A 12,954-nucleotide genomic window follows, 5' to 3' on the forward strand; every position below is an offset into this window, starting at 1 on the left:
GTGAGGGCTCCCAGAGCCTCCGTGTGCCTGTTTGATCAGATCCAGCTCGCATTTAGTGAGCACCTACTATTTACCAGGCCACGTATCAGGGGTTTTCAGATACGTTTTCGTGTTTAATTCTTGTAATAACAAAAAGAGCTGTGGCCGTGTATAAAGGCTGTAGAAGTGTGATGCTAAAGCAGGGGGACGAGCAGGAAGAGGTCAGCGTTCCCCGCCCACCTGCAGCGTAGGAGGTAGGACTGGGGGAGTCGTCTTAAAGGCAGAGGTGTGAGTGTCCAATCTCCCGGTGTCCGTGCCTCTCCTGCTCTGGGGGCCTGAGAATCCCCACGCGGGGTGCACACACGTCGCCGCGTGTTCCGTCCTCTGGGGCTTGGAGCTGGCGCCGGGCCGTGTCTGCAGGCTACTCCTCTGTCTTGCAGCCGTGCTGAACACCCTCCGGCACCTGAGCACCACCACGTCCATCCTGACGGACCCGGCCCAGCTGCCAGAGCAGGCGGCGGAGGCCGTCACCAGAATGGGCCAGAGATCTGGGGAATCTTAGCAGTGCTTAGGGGGCACATGGCCGCGTGAGAAGCCGTGGAGACCCTTCCTGCCTGTGGAGAGGAGGCCGCGCCCCTCACCTCTCCTGATGCGGAGCTTCTGGGCCTCCCTCCGACTGCGGCCCAGGCCGCTCAGAACGCCATGCTCAGGTCTGAAGCAGGTTCGGGTCCTGCCCACAGCAGTAGCCCAGCTTAGGGAACCCCTTGCTGTGAACTCTGACTCAGCGACCTCTGTCACCGACCTCCCCTCCCCTCGGGTAGCCGGGATAAAGGGGAACGCTGCCCGTCCCGGTCCTGTCCTGTCCTGTCCTGCTGGTGGGGTGTCGGGGCCACAGCGGCAGCGCGGGGAGCAGATGGGGCAAGAGGGGGCATCACCCGCTCCCCCAAGTCAGGAAACGTGAGGGTCCTTCCCGGCTCCTGTCTGGAGACTTACACACGCTGCCTCCTGTCACCTCTCAGGCGCCCGTGGGGCGGTTGGAAGGCATCCTCCTTCCTGCCCCGACTCTGACCTTGTAGATAGATTGGACGTCTGCTCAGGCTTCGCAGGGCCGGCTGCCGGGGAAACCCCGCAACACACGTGTGCAAAGTGGTGGGTGCGCGTGCCCGCAGACAGGAACGGAAGCGCAAGCGACGCGGAGCTGCTGCTGGCTTGGAGGGCCGCTCGGGCGGGGCTTCGATCTGTCCTGATCTGGTTCCACTTGGCGTTGCAGCCTCCGTGGTGACACCGACCTGAGAATCGCGTGGCGGGGCTCAGCTGGGGCCCTGCTTCCGAGCCGCAGCCGGGCGGGCGGCCGTGCTTGATGGGTGCCGCTGGCCCTTCGGGTGCAGTGTTTGAAAGACCAGGCTCTACAGTGCTGCCGTCGGCCTGGTCACCTTGTCTGGATTGTCCAGCTGGGAGCCCCAAATCATAACAGTTCCTGGACCAAAGACGCCACCGCGCCCAGCGCCTGTCTCATGTTTGGAGGCAGAAACTGAATGTTGACACAGAGCCCCGAGGCAGCTCCAGACCAGACTGTAGAGAGTTGTATTCGGATTTGGTCCAGGTGGAGGGGGCAGCAGGCTGCTTCCGGATGTGGGAATTGCACTTGGAAGCGTTCAGAGGAGGGCACGGCAGGAGGGGCGGTCCCGGGCCCGCCCTCCTCTCGGTGTGTCTGCAAGAGCAGCTCCAGGTGGAAGGATGCTGTCTAACACTCAGGAAGCCCAGCCAGGGGCACCTCCTCACTGAAAGAATGTGCTTTTCACGTCCTGCTGTGAAGTTCAGAGGCCAGCAGGCTTCCCGTTCAACCTCTGTCCTCCCGGGCCCGAGACGGAGACTGGGCAAGCGCTGGGCAGACCAGGAGCCCAGGGGCCGCTGCGGGCCACCCTCTGAAGCTTGGATCATTTCGGAGGCTGCTGCTGGTTCCCGGAGGCCTGTGGAAGGTGCTCGGGGTGGGGGCAGGCAGCCTCACCGCAGCCTCGGCTGATGGAGGACGGAGGCGGGGTCCTCTCTTGGCCACTGGCCGTGCCACTGCCCCTGCCATGGGTCACGACCGGTCACCTGCTCCAGCCCCGTCAAGAGTGCCTCGGCGGCACCCCTCCACCTCCCCAGAACCCGTGTTTACAGGCCTTCCGATCGCTCTCCTGAGGCGCGAGCACGCAACGAGGCCGGGCCAGCCCTTCGTTTCCACTGGGAGGAGGGACAGGAACCCAGCCTTCCCCCGGGGTGGACACGAGGTCTCTCTCAAAAGTGGAAGAGCACGTGGTAAGAACTCCGTGAGGCTCAAAAGGGAAAAAGGAAAGCCAGAGACGTTCCAGCCATGAGGGCTCGTGGAGGGTCCTGCCCTCGGCCTCGCCCCAGTTCCTGTGCCTTCGTAAACCGTGTGGTGGCCGCGGAGCTCGGCCCGGCCATGACCTCTCCGAGATCACTAGCTTTCTCCCCACCCCTTGCTGGGAGTCTTTTTTTTTTTTTTTTAGCTCCATGGGATATAAAATTGGCCTCTTCCTTCTCTGGCCTACCTCTCCCTCCCTTTGGCTGATTTAATGTTCACGATTCTGTTTTTTTAAATATTTAAGGCTGTTAGGTTGTATGAGGCATTGAAGGGGGTGTGTGTGTGTGTGCGCGCGCGTGTGTGTGTGTGTCCCAGCAGACGTTTAACTAGATGCATGTTTTGTTTTGAGATATTTACTTAAATCCATTTCTCTTGGTGCTCACCATTACGGCTGTAGGGCCGCAAAGCTGTATCTCTTACTACAAACACGTTTGTTTCTTGCCCGGGAAGTTTTCTTGTTTTGGATTCTTGCCTGATGAGTCTGGCCAGACGGGGGCCTAGCTTTGACCTCTGTCCTGGGGTCCCAGGCCGGGGTGCAGGGACCCTGGGGCCACTCTGCCAACCGCCTCCAGTGGATGCTGTAGTTTGTTTACACTCACTTTCACCCCTACTCCTGTCCCTACTCCCATAAAAGAGACTTAAATATGCTGACACTTTGGAGGATAAGAAAATCAAATCTGAAAAGGAAAAAAAAAAAAAAAGCCCATCTGGCACGTAATCTCTGAAAGTGTTTCTGTGAAATCTTTCTGTGCCATCAACTCCCTTCCCACTGCTGGTTGCTGTTTGACACCGTGTGGGAGATGCAGGGAGAGTGGGGCTTTCTGCAGTTGGCTGGCCCGTCCCTCGCTCGGTCTCAGGCGGGTTACAGCCAGCTGTCACCCCTCTCCCACCAGGCCCCCAACCTGGCTGGGGTTTTCAGGGCACGAGGGAAGAAGCAGTCCCGGCGTCAGGAGTCAGTGTCGATGTGAGCACCAGCTCTTGTTGGGGAGGGGCTGGCAGGGCGCTGTGGGGTGACCCCGTGCACCCAGCTCGCTCTACTCTCTGTGCTTGTGACCTGATCCCGCCTCCCTTGCTAGGTAGCGCTCAGCCCTCCAGGTTGTTATTGCTCTGGCTGATAGAAAGAGAAACTTAGAGTCTTAGGGGACATGGCATCCCAGGGTGGGGGCCAAACCCCGTGTCCCTCCCCAGGTGAAGGGGTGGGGGGGCCTCCTCTCAGCCTGGGCCTGCCCTCCCTGCACAGCCGGCTCTCCACCTGGATGAGCGGGTCTGAGCGGCAGGCTCGTCGCCGTTGTCAAGATCCCGCGTTCTCACTGTCCAGCTGAACGAGGGCTCATCAGGGCGGAGCCGGGGCTGCCCAGGGGGCCCGTCTGCCCATGGCCTGCACGCTTACTCAGTGTGGACCCAGCCCGGCGCCGGCTAGCCTGCCCCACTTCGGTTCTTTTATCTCATCTGGGCTCCAGGTGGGCAGGCTTGGAACACCGCTTGTCGGAGCAGCTTGGCTTCCTTGGTGGTGGGCTTGCTGAGGAAGGGAGCTGGGGAGCCCCACTGTGGGCTCAAGGGCAGCAGTGGGCTGGGGTTTTTGGCTCCATGCCCCTGGTGCCTCGTATACGAAAGAGGATTGTCACCACGTCTGAACACAGATGACAGGAGAGGACAGCGAGGCTGGAGGGTGGAGGAGCTCAGACCTTCAACACGTTGTACCTTTCAGTGGTCCGCTTAGCCTTGACCCGCTCAGCGGGCAGGTTTGGGGGATCGGAGGGGCTCCAGGAGCAGAGAGAAGCCTTAGGACCCCCCGGGTGCCTCCACACAGATCACCTGCCCTGTTTTCTTTTCCTTCTGACGACTTGGCTTTCCCGGCTCACCACACAGGGCTGTCTCCTGTCGAGGCTTGTGAAAGTAAGCCTTTGAGAAAGAAAAGGGAACGTTTCCTGTTGAATGTTGGCCTTGACTATGCGTGTGTGTATGTGTGTGTGTGCTTGCACAAGCCTGCGTGTGTGTTTGTGGGTGTTTACTTAATGGAATTTTATTTTTGTGAAATTCTTTTATAATTATGTAGCAAAATTCACCTCCATCTCCCAGTCAAACTTTTGGTTCCAGAGTCAACCCTGGGCGTCACTAATTTGAAGAATTCTCTCCTGGGTTTCTGAACGGAGATACGCCACTGTCAAGAGTTGAGGTTGTGGAGAGGGTTGGGGGAAACTGACGTCTGATGCATTTCCGTAGAGTTGACATCCTGCAGTTAAAAGGTGGGAAGGGCTCGACCAGGGAGACACGAAGCCCAGGCTATGTTTCTTGCGAGGGAGCTGGACCGCGGCCTCACCCCCGAGGTGCCCTGCTGCTGCTTTATCTGAATCTGTTCACACGGCTTGTTTTTTGCTTGTTTTGTAACGCCACAGCTGAAACAGCACGTTCTTTTCCTTTTTTGGGTTTCAGTTCATTGTATAAATGGTTCATTTTTTCTGTTGTGAGCTCTGGTGACTTGTGTCAGGCCTCCCGTAGGAGACAGTCACCCCTTGTGGGCAGAAAAACAAAACCCAAGAAGAGTTGTGTTAATCGGAGGCTCCCTCAGGCCTGCACCATCCAGAGCACGGCCCTTTATGCTCCACTGTTGAGAAGCAGGTTTCCACCAGCTGAATTCAACACTACAATGCAGTTCAAAAACTATATTTGCATCCAAGACAATAAAAAGCCGTATTTTTTTGAAGAGCCTGTGGTGTGTGGTCTTTGCTACCCTGTTGGGCGGTGGAAGAGGCCATAGAATGAGGTCAGAGCGGAGTGAAGCTCACGCTAGCCTTGGGGGGAGTGGGTGCAGCCTGGAGCCAGGGGCTGGGAGCGAGGAGACGGCCCTGAGGCAGTGGGGCTCCGGAGGTGGCCCCAGAAGACGGCGGCCCTAAAGAGAGGCCTCCGCCGAAAGGCCCAACAGGACACATTCTGCCCGTGAACTCACCAGGGCCTGGTGCTCCAGGCCTTTCCCAGGTGGACAGAGTCCAGGGGTACTTGTACAAAACTACCCGTTTCCTCGTGTGGAACTTGGGCCAACAGCAGCCGCCCTGCGCTCTTTACAGGGCGGTCACGAGGGTCACATGAAGTCACGAATGTCCGGTGCCCAGAAAGCACAGGTTATCACCAACGTGGCCAGCACTGGCCCCAGCACAGAGCGGGGGGCTGCATCGCGGTGACGCCCCGGGGGGCGGTGGGCCCCCTGCTGACTGTTGACCCGACACTGTAGACAGAAAATGCTGGGAAGTTGACCAGCAGAGATGTCCCTTTGTTGTGCTGAGATGTTGATGATTGCTGTTTAATCTAAAAGCCTTTCTTTTAGCCCTACCATCTTCCTGTGCCCCCAGCTCCTTGCGGCTGGGCAGGGTGACTGTGAGATGAGGCGTGCTGTCCGCTTTCAGCCTGCCGGCCCCTCTACAGAGCTGCTGGCTTGTTTCACTGAACAACTGCCCGGATCCGTATCTCCTGACTAAGATGCAGTGCGTTCATACGCAGGCCCTTGTCTGGTCAACCCCCCACGCCTCCCCCGAGGAAAAAAGTCTTCATGACACAAAGCCAGATTTGGGGCCGTGAGAACCAGGGCCCCCTGAGAGAGGTGAGTGGTTCATGGACTCCTTGAGGCTAGAAGGAACTCGGTTTCCATTGACCTAATCAGTGGGTGTCCAGTTGGTTCTTCTAACTTTTTGAGCCCAGCCCCATGTTAGGTATGGGATCTTAAAGCTAGTTGGGGTGTAATTAGGAGAAGAAGGGAGGGTTTGGAAGTGGGGAGGGAGGAGCAGAGTGCTAGAGGGAGGGGCCAGGGCACTAGGGCTTCCCTGCCTCAGTGTCAGGCACTGGGCCATTTCGGGGACATGCCCCACTCTGGAGAGTTCTCGAGTTGGTGGTGCGGTTATTCCCATTTTATAGAGGAAGAAATCAAAGTCGTTTCCAAGGTGGCGAGGCTGCATGGGTCAGAGCCAGAAGGCTAAAGGTTCATTTTTTATCCTGTAACGGGCCTCTCCATCCACCGAATCCGGAGGATTATCCATGACGTCCTTCCCCTCCCCTTCCCCTCCGCCAGCACCAAGTCCTGTCGAGTTTGTCCTCCAAATGTCTTCCAGACACATCATCCACTTTTCTCCAGCCCCACAGGCATCATCACCCACGTCCGAGTTGCCATCGTTTCTCAAGTGCACACGATGGTGTCGTCCATCCCTTCTCTGTCTTGTAGCCTCGACCTTACAGTCAGTGGGAGCTTGAGGAGGTCCCAGTCCGGCCACAGCACTGACTCCGCCCAGTCCTTCAAGGGCTCCCAGATAAAGGTCAGTCCACCCCGCTCCGTTGAGCCCATCCTGCCTCTACTTGCCTTTCCAACCTCATTTTTGCTCTTTTCAGTTCCTTGAACATTCCATGCTTTGTTATGTTTCACTCTTCAGGTTTTCCCAAGGCCTCTTTCCTCTGCCTAAGCCTTTGCCCACCTCCACCCCTTTTCCTGAATAGCTCCTATTCTTTCTTCCCATTTTAATCCTTAAATGTCAGTTCTTCAGAAAGCAGCCCTAATGTTCCTCCCACCGACACACAGGTGCATGCACACTCGCACACACACGTACGCACACACATGCACACACCAAGTCAGACCTCAGAGCAACTGTATTTCCTCAGGATGCTGGTCATGTTTGTCATTACCATTTATCTTCCCCGCCAGGTTCTGAGGCCCATCAGGACAAGATGCCCACGGCCACTGCTGTGCCCAGCTCAGAACCAGCACAGGAGGTGCTCAGGGCACCTGCCCAGTGACCCTCAGCCCCAGGCCCTTCCACCAGCCCAGCGGCCCCTTCCGCACCTCCATGTCAGACAGGCGGGGGTGAGGGGCAGGCCACCAGCAGGTGCAGAGGTCAAGCTCAAGTGGGTGTCCTGCAGGGTTTAAAGGTTGGCTCCTACGATTACATACTAAATATAAAACATCAACTTCAGTAATTCAGGTTGTAGATATGATTAGAATAGTCTCCAAATGGCATTTGAGAGCGTTTCATCTTGGATGTGGACTTGATTCTATAGAACACAGTCTACCTTCTTTAGTAGCCCTTTTTTGTACGTCAGGCTCTGAATTTAGCCTTGTGTAGGCTGGTGGGATTACACTCAATGTGTGCTTTTACCTTTTTCAGAAAATCTCCAGCACACACAGAAGTAGAACAGTACAGTGAACCCCTACATACCCATCATCCACTTGAACGATGACCAACTCTGGGCCAGTTTTGTTTGCTATATACCTCACCCCCACCCCCATTATTTTGAAGCAAATCCCAGACACCATATGGATTTCGTCTGTTAATAGTAAATGTGCTTTTGTTTCCAGAATTGCATCTATGCCTGCAATGTTGGTCGTTTGAAAACTCCCGAAGGCTTTGTGAAAAACTACAGTCACAGTTGATGAGAAACCTGGGGACTAGGGAGTTCTGATTGATCAGATTTTCTGTTTCACTGAATCATTAGCTAGAAAACCCTTATTGTTTAGAGAGGGGGAAAAGCTTTCTAAGAGTCTACTTTCATGCCTTATATGGGTTTGTACAGCAAACAGTCTAACCTCTTGATCTAGTCCAACTGATTGTCGCTCCTGGGGGATGTGACTGAACAGGGCTGGTTGGTACCATTACAGGTTTGTGGCGGGGATGGGGCCTTCCCACCTGTTCCCTTATCTGTCCCGCAGCACAGATTCCAACCTGTCAGTGTCTCCTGAGTCCCCAGCATAACTGAACACCCTCTCCACACCCCACAGACAAAGGATCCTCCAGTTCCGTGCCCCGCCTGAACACCTGCCACAAGTTCCCCCAGCTTTCTCTCTTTTCTCTAGACTTTGAGCAAGACACGTGTGCTGAAGGCTGAATTTGTACTCAGCTCAGGGGACACACAGTGAGTTTATTGGAGACACGACAAAAGTCTGTCTTGGTACCAAGGGGTGGGGAGAAGCACGGGGTGCCGTAGAGGAGCGGCAGGGAGACCGCTGGGGGGGCGGGGAGGGGGTCAGGGAGTGGCCCCTGGTAGGTGGCCCCCGAGCCAGGACCCAGCAGGACAGGAGTCAGCCATGCAGAGGGGGCAAGACCCGCAGGGAAGAGCACGTCTCATGGGAAGAAACGTTGACCAGACGCAACACCTGCCTTCACATGGAACCTTCCCTCCCTCTCCACTGGGGCTTTTGCTCATCTGTTGCCTCTTCCGTCTCGTGCAGTTTTCTCTTTTTCCAGTTGACTCCTTCCTCTCCCCCGAGAAGCGTCTCAAGTCTCTCTCCTCATAACCAGCCTTCCTTTACTTTTCACCCTCCCTGGCCTAGAATGCGTTCATCCCCACATACTCCACATCTCCCTACATGGCGTTGCCATCTGCCCAGTCGCTCAGGCCGGAGATTCACACGTCACCCCCGTTCTTCCTTTTCCCTCGCTTCCCACCTCTGATCTACCAGGAGGTCCTGTCAGTGGTCCCGCAAACCAGCTCGAACCCACCCGTTTCTCCCCACCCCCACTGCCACCACCCGTCTGGACGGTGTGCATTCCCAGGTTCCTCCTCTCGCTGCTCTCTCTCATCAGTTCCCCCCAGAGCTAGAACGATCCTTTTAAAGACACCTACCACACACCGTCCTTCCCCTGCTTAACCGTCCAGTGGCTTCCTGCCACATTTAGAGAAAAATCCAAACTCCTCACCCTTTAGCTCCCGACTGCCTTGCGAGTGATGACATTTCTGGGCCCGAAAATCTATAAGATGTGGACAATAATTACGCCTGGGGGACTTCCCTGGCGGTCCAGTGGTTAAGGCTCTGTGCTTCCGCTGCAGGGGGCGTGGGTTCAATCCCTGGCTGGGGAACTAGGATCCCACATGCCTCGAGGCGCGGCCAAAAAAAATCCCCACAGTAATTATGCCTGCCCCGCTGGATCGCGGTAAGGGTTCAGGGTGCTTGTTTTTATAGTCAGCAACTCCAATGTCAGCTTCTGTTCCTCTTCTTCTTTCCTTCCCACCTTCTCCCCCATCCCCTCTTCCAAAGTTCCCCGTTTTTAAGGCATTGCTAAGACCATCCTCCTTTTTCTTTTTAATTGAAGTGTAGTTGATTTACAATGACATGCCAATCTCTGCTGTACAGCAGAGTGACTCAGTTATACATATGTAGACATTCTTTTTCATATTCTTTTCCATTATGGTTTATTACAGGATATTGACTAGAGTTCCCTGTGCTATGCATTAGGACCTTGTTGTTTCTCCATTCTAAATGTAATCGTTTGCATCTACCAAGCCCAAGCTCCCATTCCATCCCTCTCCCTCCCCCCTTCCCCCTTGGCAACCACAAGTCTGTCCTCTATGAGTCTGTTTCTGTGTTGTAGATAGGTTCATTTTGCCACATATAAGTGTTATCATATAAGACCATCCTCCTTTTTAGTACCCTGGAGTCATTCTAGTTCTCCTTTCCCCACAGCATCCTGCCCACCCCCTTTTCATTTGTCAGATCTTGTGCTGTGAATTCTTTCTCCAAAACGTCGCCGACTGTGGTCCCGGGCCTCACTGCGGGCCCAGCTGGTACGGGTCAGAGTTGAGCTCCTTCCCAGTGAAACTTCCCAGCTCTGGCCTGAAAAGTTCAGGAAATAGCATCCCACCACACCCATCCTTTTGTCAAAAAATCTGCCCCCTCCCAGCCCTTGAGAACTTACTGCTCTTTTAGAACAAAGCCCCGCCCTCAGTCTGGCCTTCAGCTCAGCACTGACACTGTCTCCCATTACAGGTTCCAGGCAAAAGGAACTCCCTGTGGTTGTGCAGTCACACCCCGCACTTCTTCCCTCTGTGCCTTCGCCGGCACTACCCCCGCCCCCCGGAAGGCCCGGTGCTTCCTCCTCTCTGTAGCCTGCCCTGGCCTGGTACACCCCACTTTGGACTCTGAACTACCACTGGTGCTCCATTTCTGTCACTTACGTCACATGCTGCCTTTATTTGCTTGGTGCTGTAAATGTCAGTACTGCATTCATAACATCACCTCTTCCTAAGGATAGGAACCACACCTCGTTTGATCAGTCATCTACCCTAGCACAAAGCTTTGGTGTCCTGAGCTTATGATCTAAGTCATAGCTACTACTACCTGCCAGGGAGGATGCAACAGCCCTATGAAATAGGTACTGTGATTATCCCCACTGTAGAGATAAGGAAGTTGAGGCTGAGAGAGTCGCAGAACTTGCCCAAGGGCATCATCACAGAGTGCGAAGCTGAGCTGCAGGCCCAGGTGAGTCTGACCATAGCGCCTCCTACAGCCGACGCGTGCCAGCCCCCAGGCTAGACATCTTTACATAACCTGCTGTTATCCTCAAAAGACCCCATATGGTGGGGATTACTATCCTCATTTTACACTGGAGAAATCTAAGGCTTACCCTCTATGATAAGAGCACTCAACAAACTGGCAGTAGAAGGGCAGTTCCTCAACCCAATAAAGGCATCTACGAAAACCCCACAGTGAGCATATTTAATGGTGAAAGACTGAATACTTTCCATCTGAGAGAGGAACAAGACAAAGATGTCTGCTCTCACTAGGACTGGACAACACTGTCCCAGAGGGTCTAGTCAGGGCACATTGACAAGACATAGAAACTCAAGGCATTCTGACTGGAAAAAAGGAGTAAAACTCTCTGCAGATGACATGATGCTTTATATAGAAAACCCTAAAGGATACACACACATGCACACACACAAGCACACACACATACACATAAGGGCTAGTAAATGAGTTCAGCAAGGTCCTAGGACACAAGGTCAATATACAAAAATCAGCTGCATTTCTGGACACTAGCAATGACCAACCCAAAAATGAAGAAACAAGTCCATGTACAATATAGCATCAGAGAGAATAAAATACTTAGGAATAAATTTAATCAGGGAAGTCTAAGACTTTTACACTGAAAATTGTAAAGCATTGTTGACGAGTAGTATTCAGCCATGAAAAGGAATGAAGTACTGACACAGGCTACTACGTGGATAAACCTCAAAAACCTGGTGCTCTGTGAAGGGAGCCAGACACAAAGGCCGCGCATTGTATGAGCCCATGTAAATGAAATATCCAGAATAGGCAAATCCACAGAGACACAAAGCAGATTGGATTTGGTCGGGGGAGGGAGAGTAGGAGCGTACTTAATGGGTACGGGGTCTCCATTTGGGCTGATGACAGTGTTCTTGGGACTTAATATACATGGTGGTCGCGTGACATTGTGAATGTACTAAATACCACTGAATTGTACACTTTAAGATGGTTAATCTCATGTAAATTTCACCTCCGTTTTTTTTAATGTTGAAAAAAATTTAAAGAAGACCTAAATAAATGGAAAGACATCCTGTGTTCATGGATTCGAAGACAGTATTGCCAAGATGGTAATACTCCCCAAAGTGACCTACAAGATGCAGTGCAATCCCTGTCAGAATTACAACTATATATTTTTTTTGCAGAAATGAACAAGTTGATCCTAAAATTCATATGGAAATGCAAGGGACCCAGAATAGCCAAAACGATCTTGAAAAAGAAGTACAAAGTTGGAGGGCTCACACTTCCCAATTCAAAAACTTACTACCGAGCTGCAGTAATCAAGACAGTGTGATACTGGCATTAAAACAGACATGTAGGGCTTCCCTGGTGGCGCAGTGGTTGGGAGTCTGCCTGCTAGTGCGGGGGACGCGGGTTCGGGCCCTGGTCTGGGAGGATCCCACATGCCGCGGGGCGGCTGGGCCCGTGAGCCACAGCTACTGGGCCTGCGCGTCTGGAGCCTGTGCCCCGCAACGGGAGGGGCCGCGATGGTGAGAGGCCCGCGCACCGCGGTGAAGAGCGGTCCCCGCTTGCTGTAGCCGGAGAAAGCCCTCGCACGAACCGAGGACCCAACACAGCCAGGAATGAATAGATAAATAAAGTAGCTATAAAATTAAAACAAACAAACAAACAAAAACTCTAGCCTTTAAAAAAAAAAAAAACAGACATGTAAATCAATGGAATTCTAGTCTATCGAGAGTCTAGAAATACACCTATAAATCTATTATCAAATGATTTTTGAGACGGATGCCAAGACACTTGTGGGGAGAGAATAATCTTTTCAGTAAATGATGTTGGGACTTAGAAGAAAACTGGTCTAAATCTTCATGACCTTGGACTGGGCAACAGTTTCTTAGACATGACGTCAAAAGCACAGCAACCAAAGGAAAAATAGAGTACACTTCATCAAAAATAAAAATGTTTGTATGTCAAAGGACACTATCAAGAAAGTGAAAAGACAACCCACAGAATGGGAAAAGTATTTGCAAATCATATATAAGACAAGGGGCTGGTACTCAGAACATATAAAAAATCTTCCAACTCAATAATAAAAACACAAAGCAATTTCAAAATATACAAAGGATTTGAATGGATCTTTATCCAAAGAAAATATACAAGTGGCCAATAATCACAAGAAAACATGCTCAACATCATTAGTCAGTCATTAGGGAGATGCATATTAAAAACCACTGTGAGGGCTTCCCTGGTGGCACAGTGGTTAAGAATCTGCCTGCCAATGCAGGGGACATGGGTTCAAGCCCTGGTCCGGGAAGATCCCACATGCCGCGGAGCAACTGAGCTCGTGCGC

General features: G+C 53.2%; 1 protein-coding gene across 4 annotated transcripts in view; it reads left to right on the forward strand.

Moving 5' to 3' along the window:
• Positions 1-5,051, forward strand: part of MLXIP (MLX interacting protein) — a 61,762-nt gene extending 56,711 nt beyond the window's left edge. For 3 of the 4 annotated variants that reach the window (XM_057526669.1, XM_007189663.2, XM_057526670.1), the window contains one exon: positions 420-5,051. In XM_057526669.1, coding sequence (XP_057382652.1) covers positions 420-541 — 122 coding nt within the window. In that variant the 3' untranslated portion in view covers positions 542-5,051. The remainder of the gene's footprint in view (positions 1-419) is intronic. The other variant, XR_009005052.1, reaches the window with a different exon arrangement.
• Positions 5,052-12,954: the final 7,903 nt, after the last annotated feature.

This window comes from Balaenoptera acutorostrata, chromosome 13, assembly GCF_949987535.1.
Source record: "Balaenoptera acutorostrata chromosome 13, mBalAcu1.1, whole genome shotgun sequence".
NCBI lineage: Eukaryota > Metazoa > Chordata > Mammalia > Artiodactyla > Balaenopteridae > Balaenoptera > Balaenoptera acutorostrata.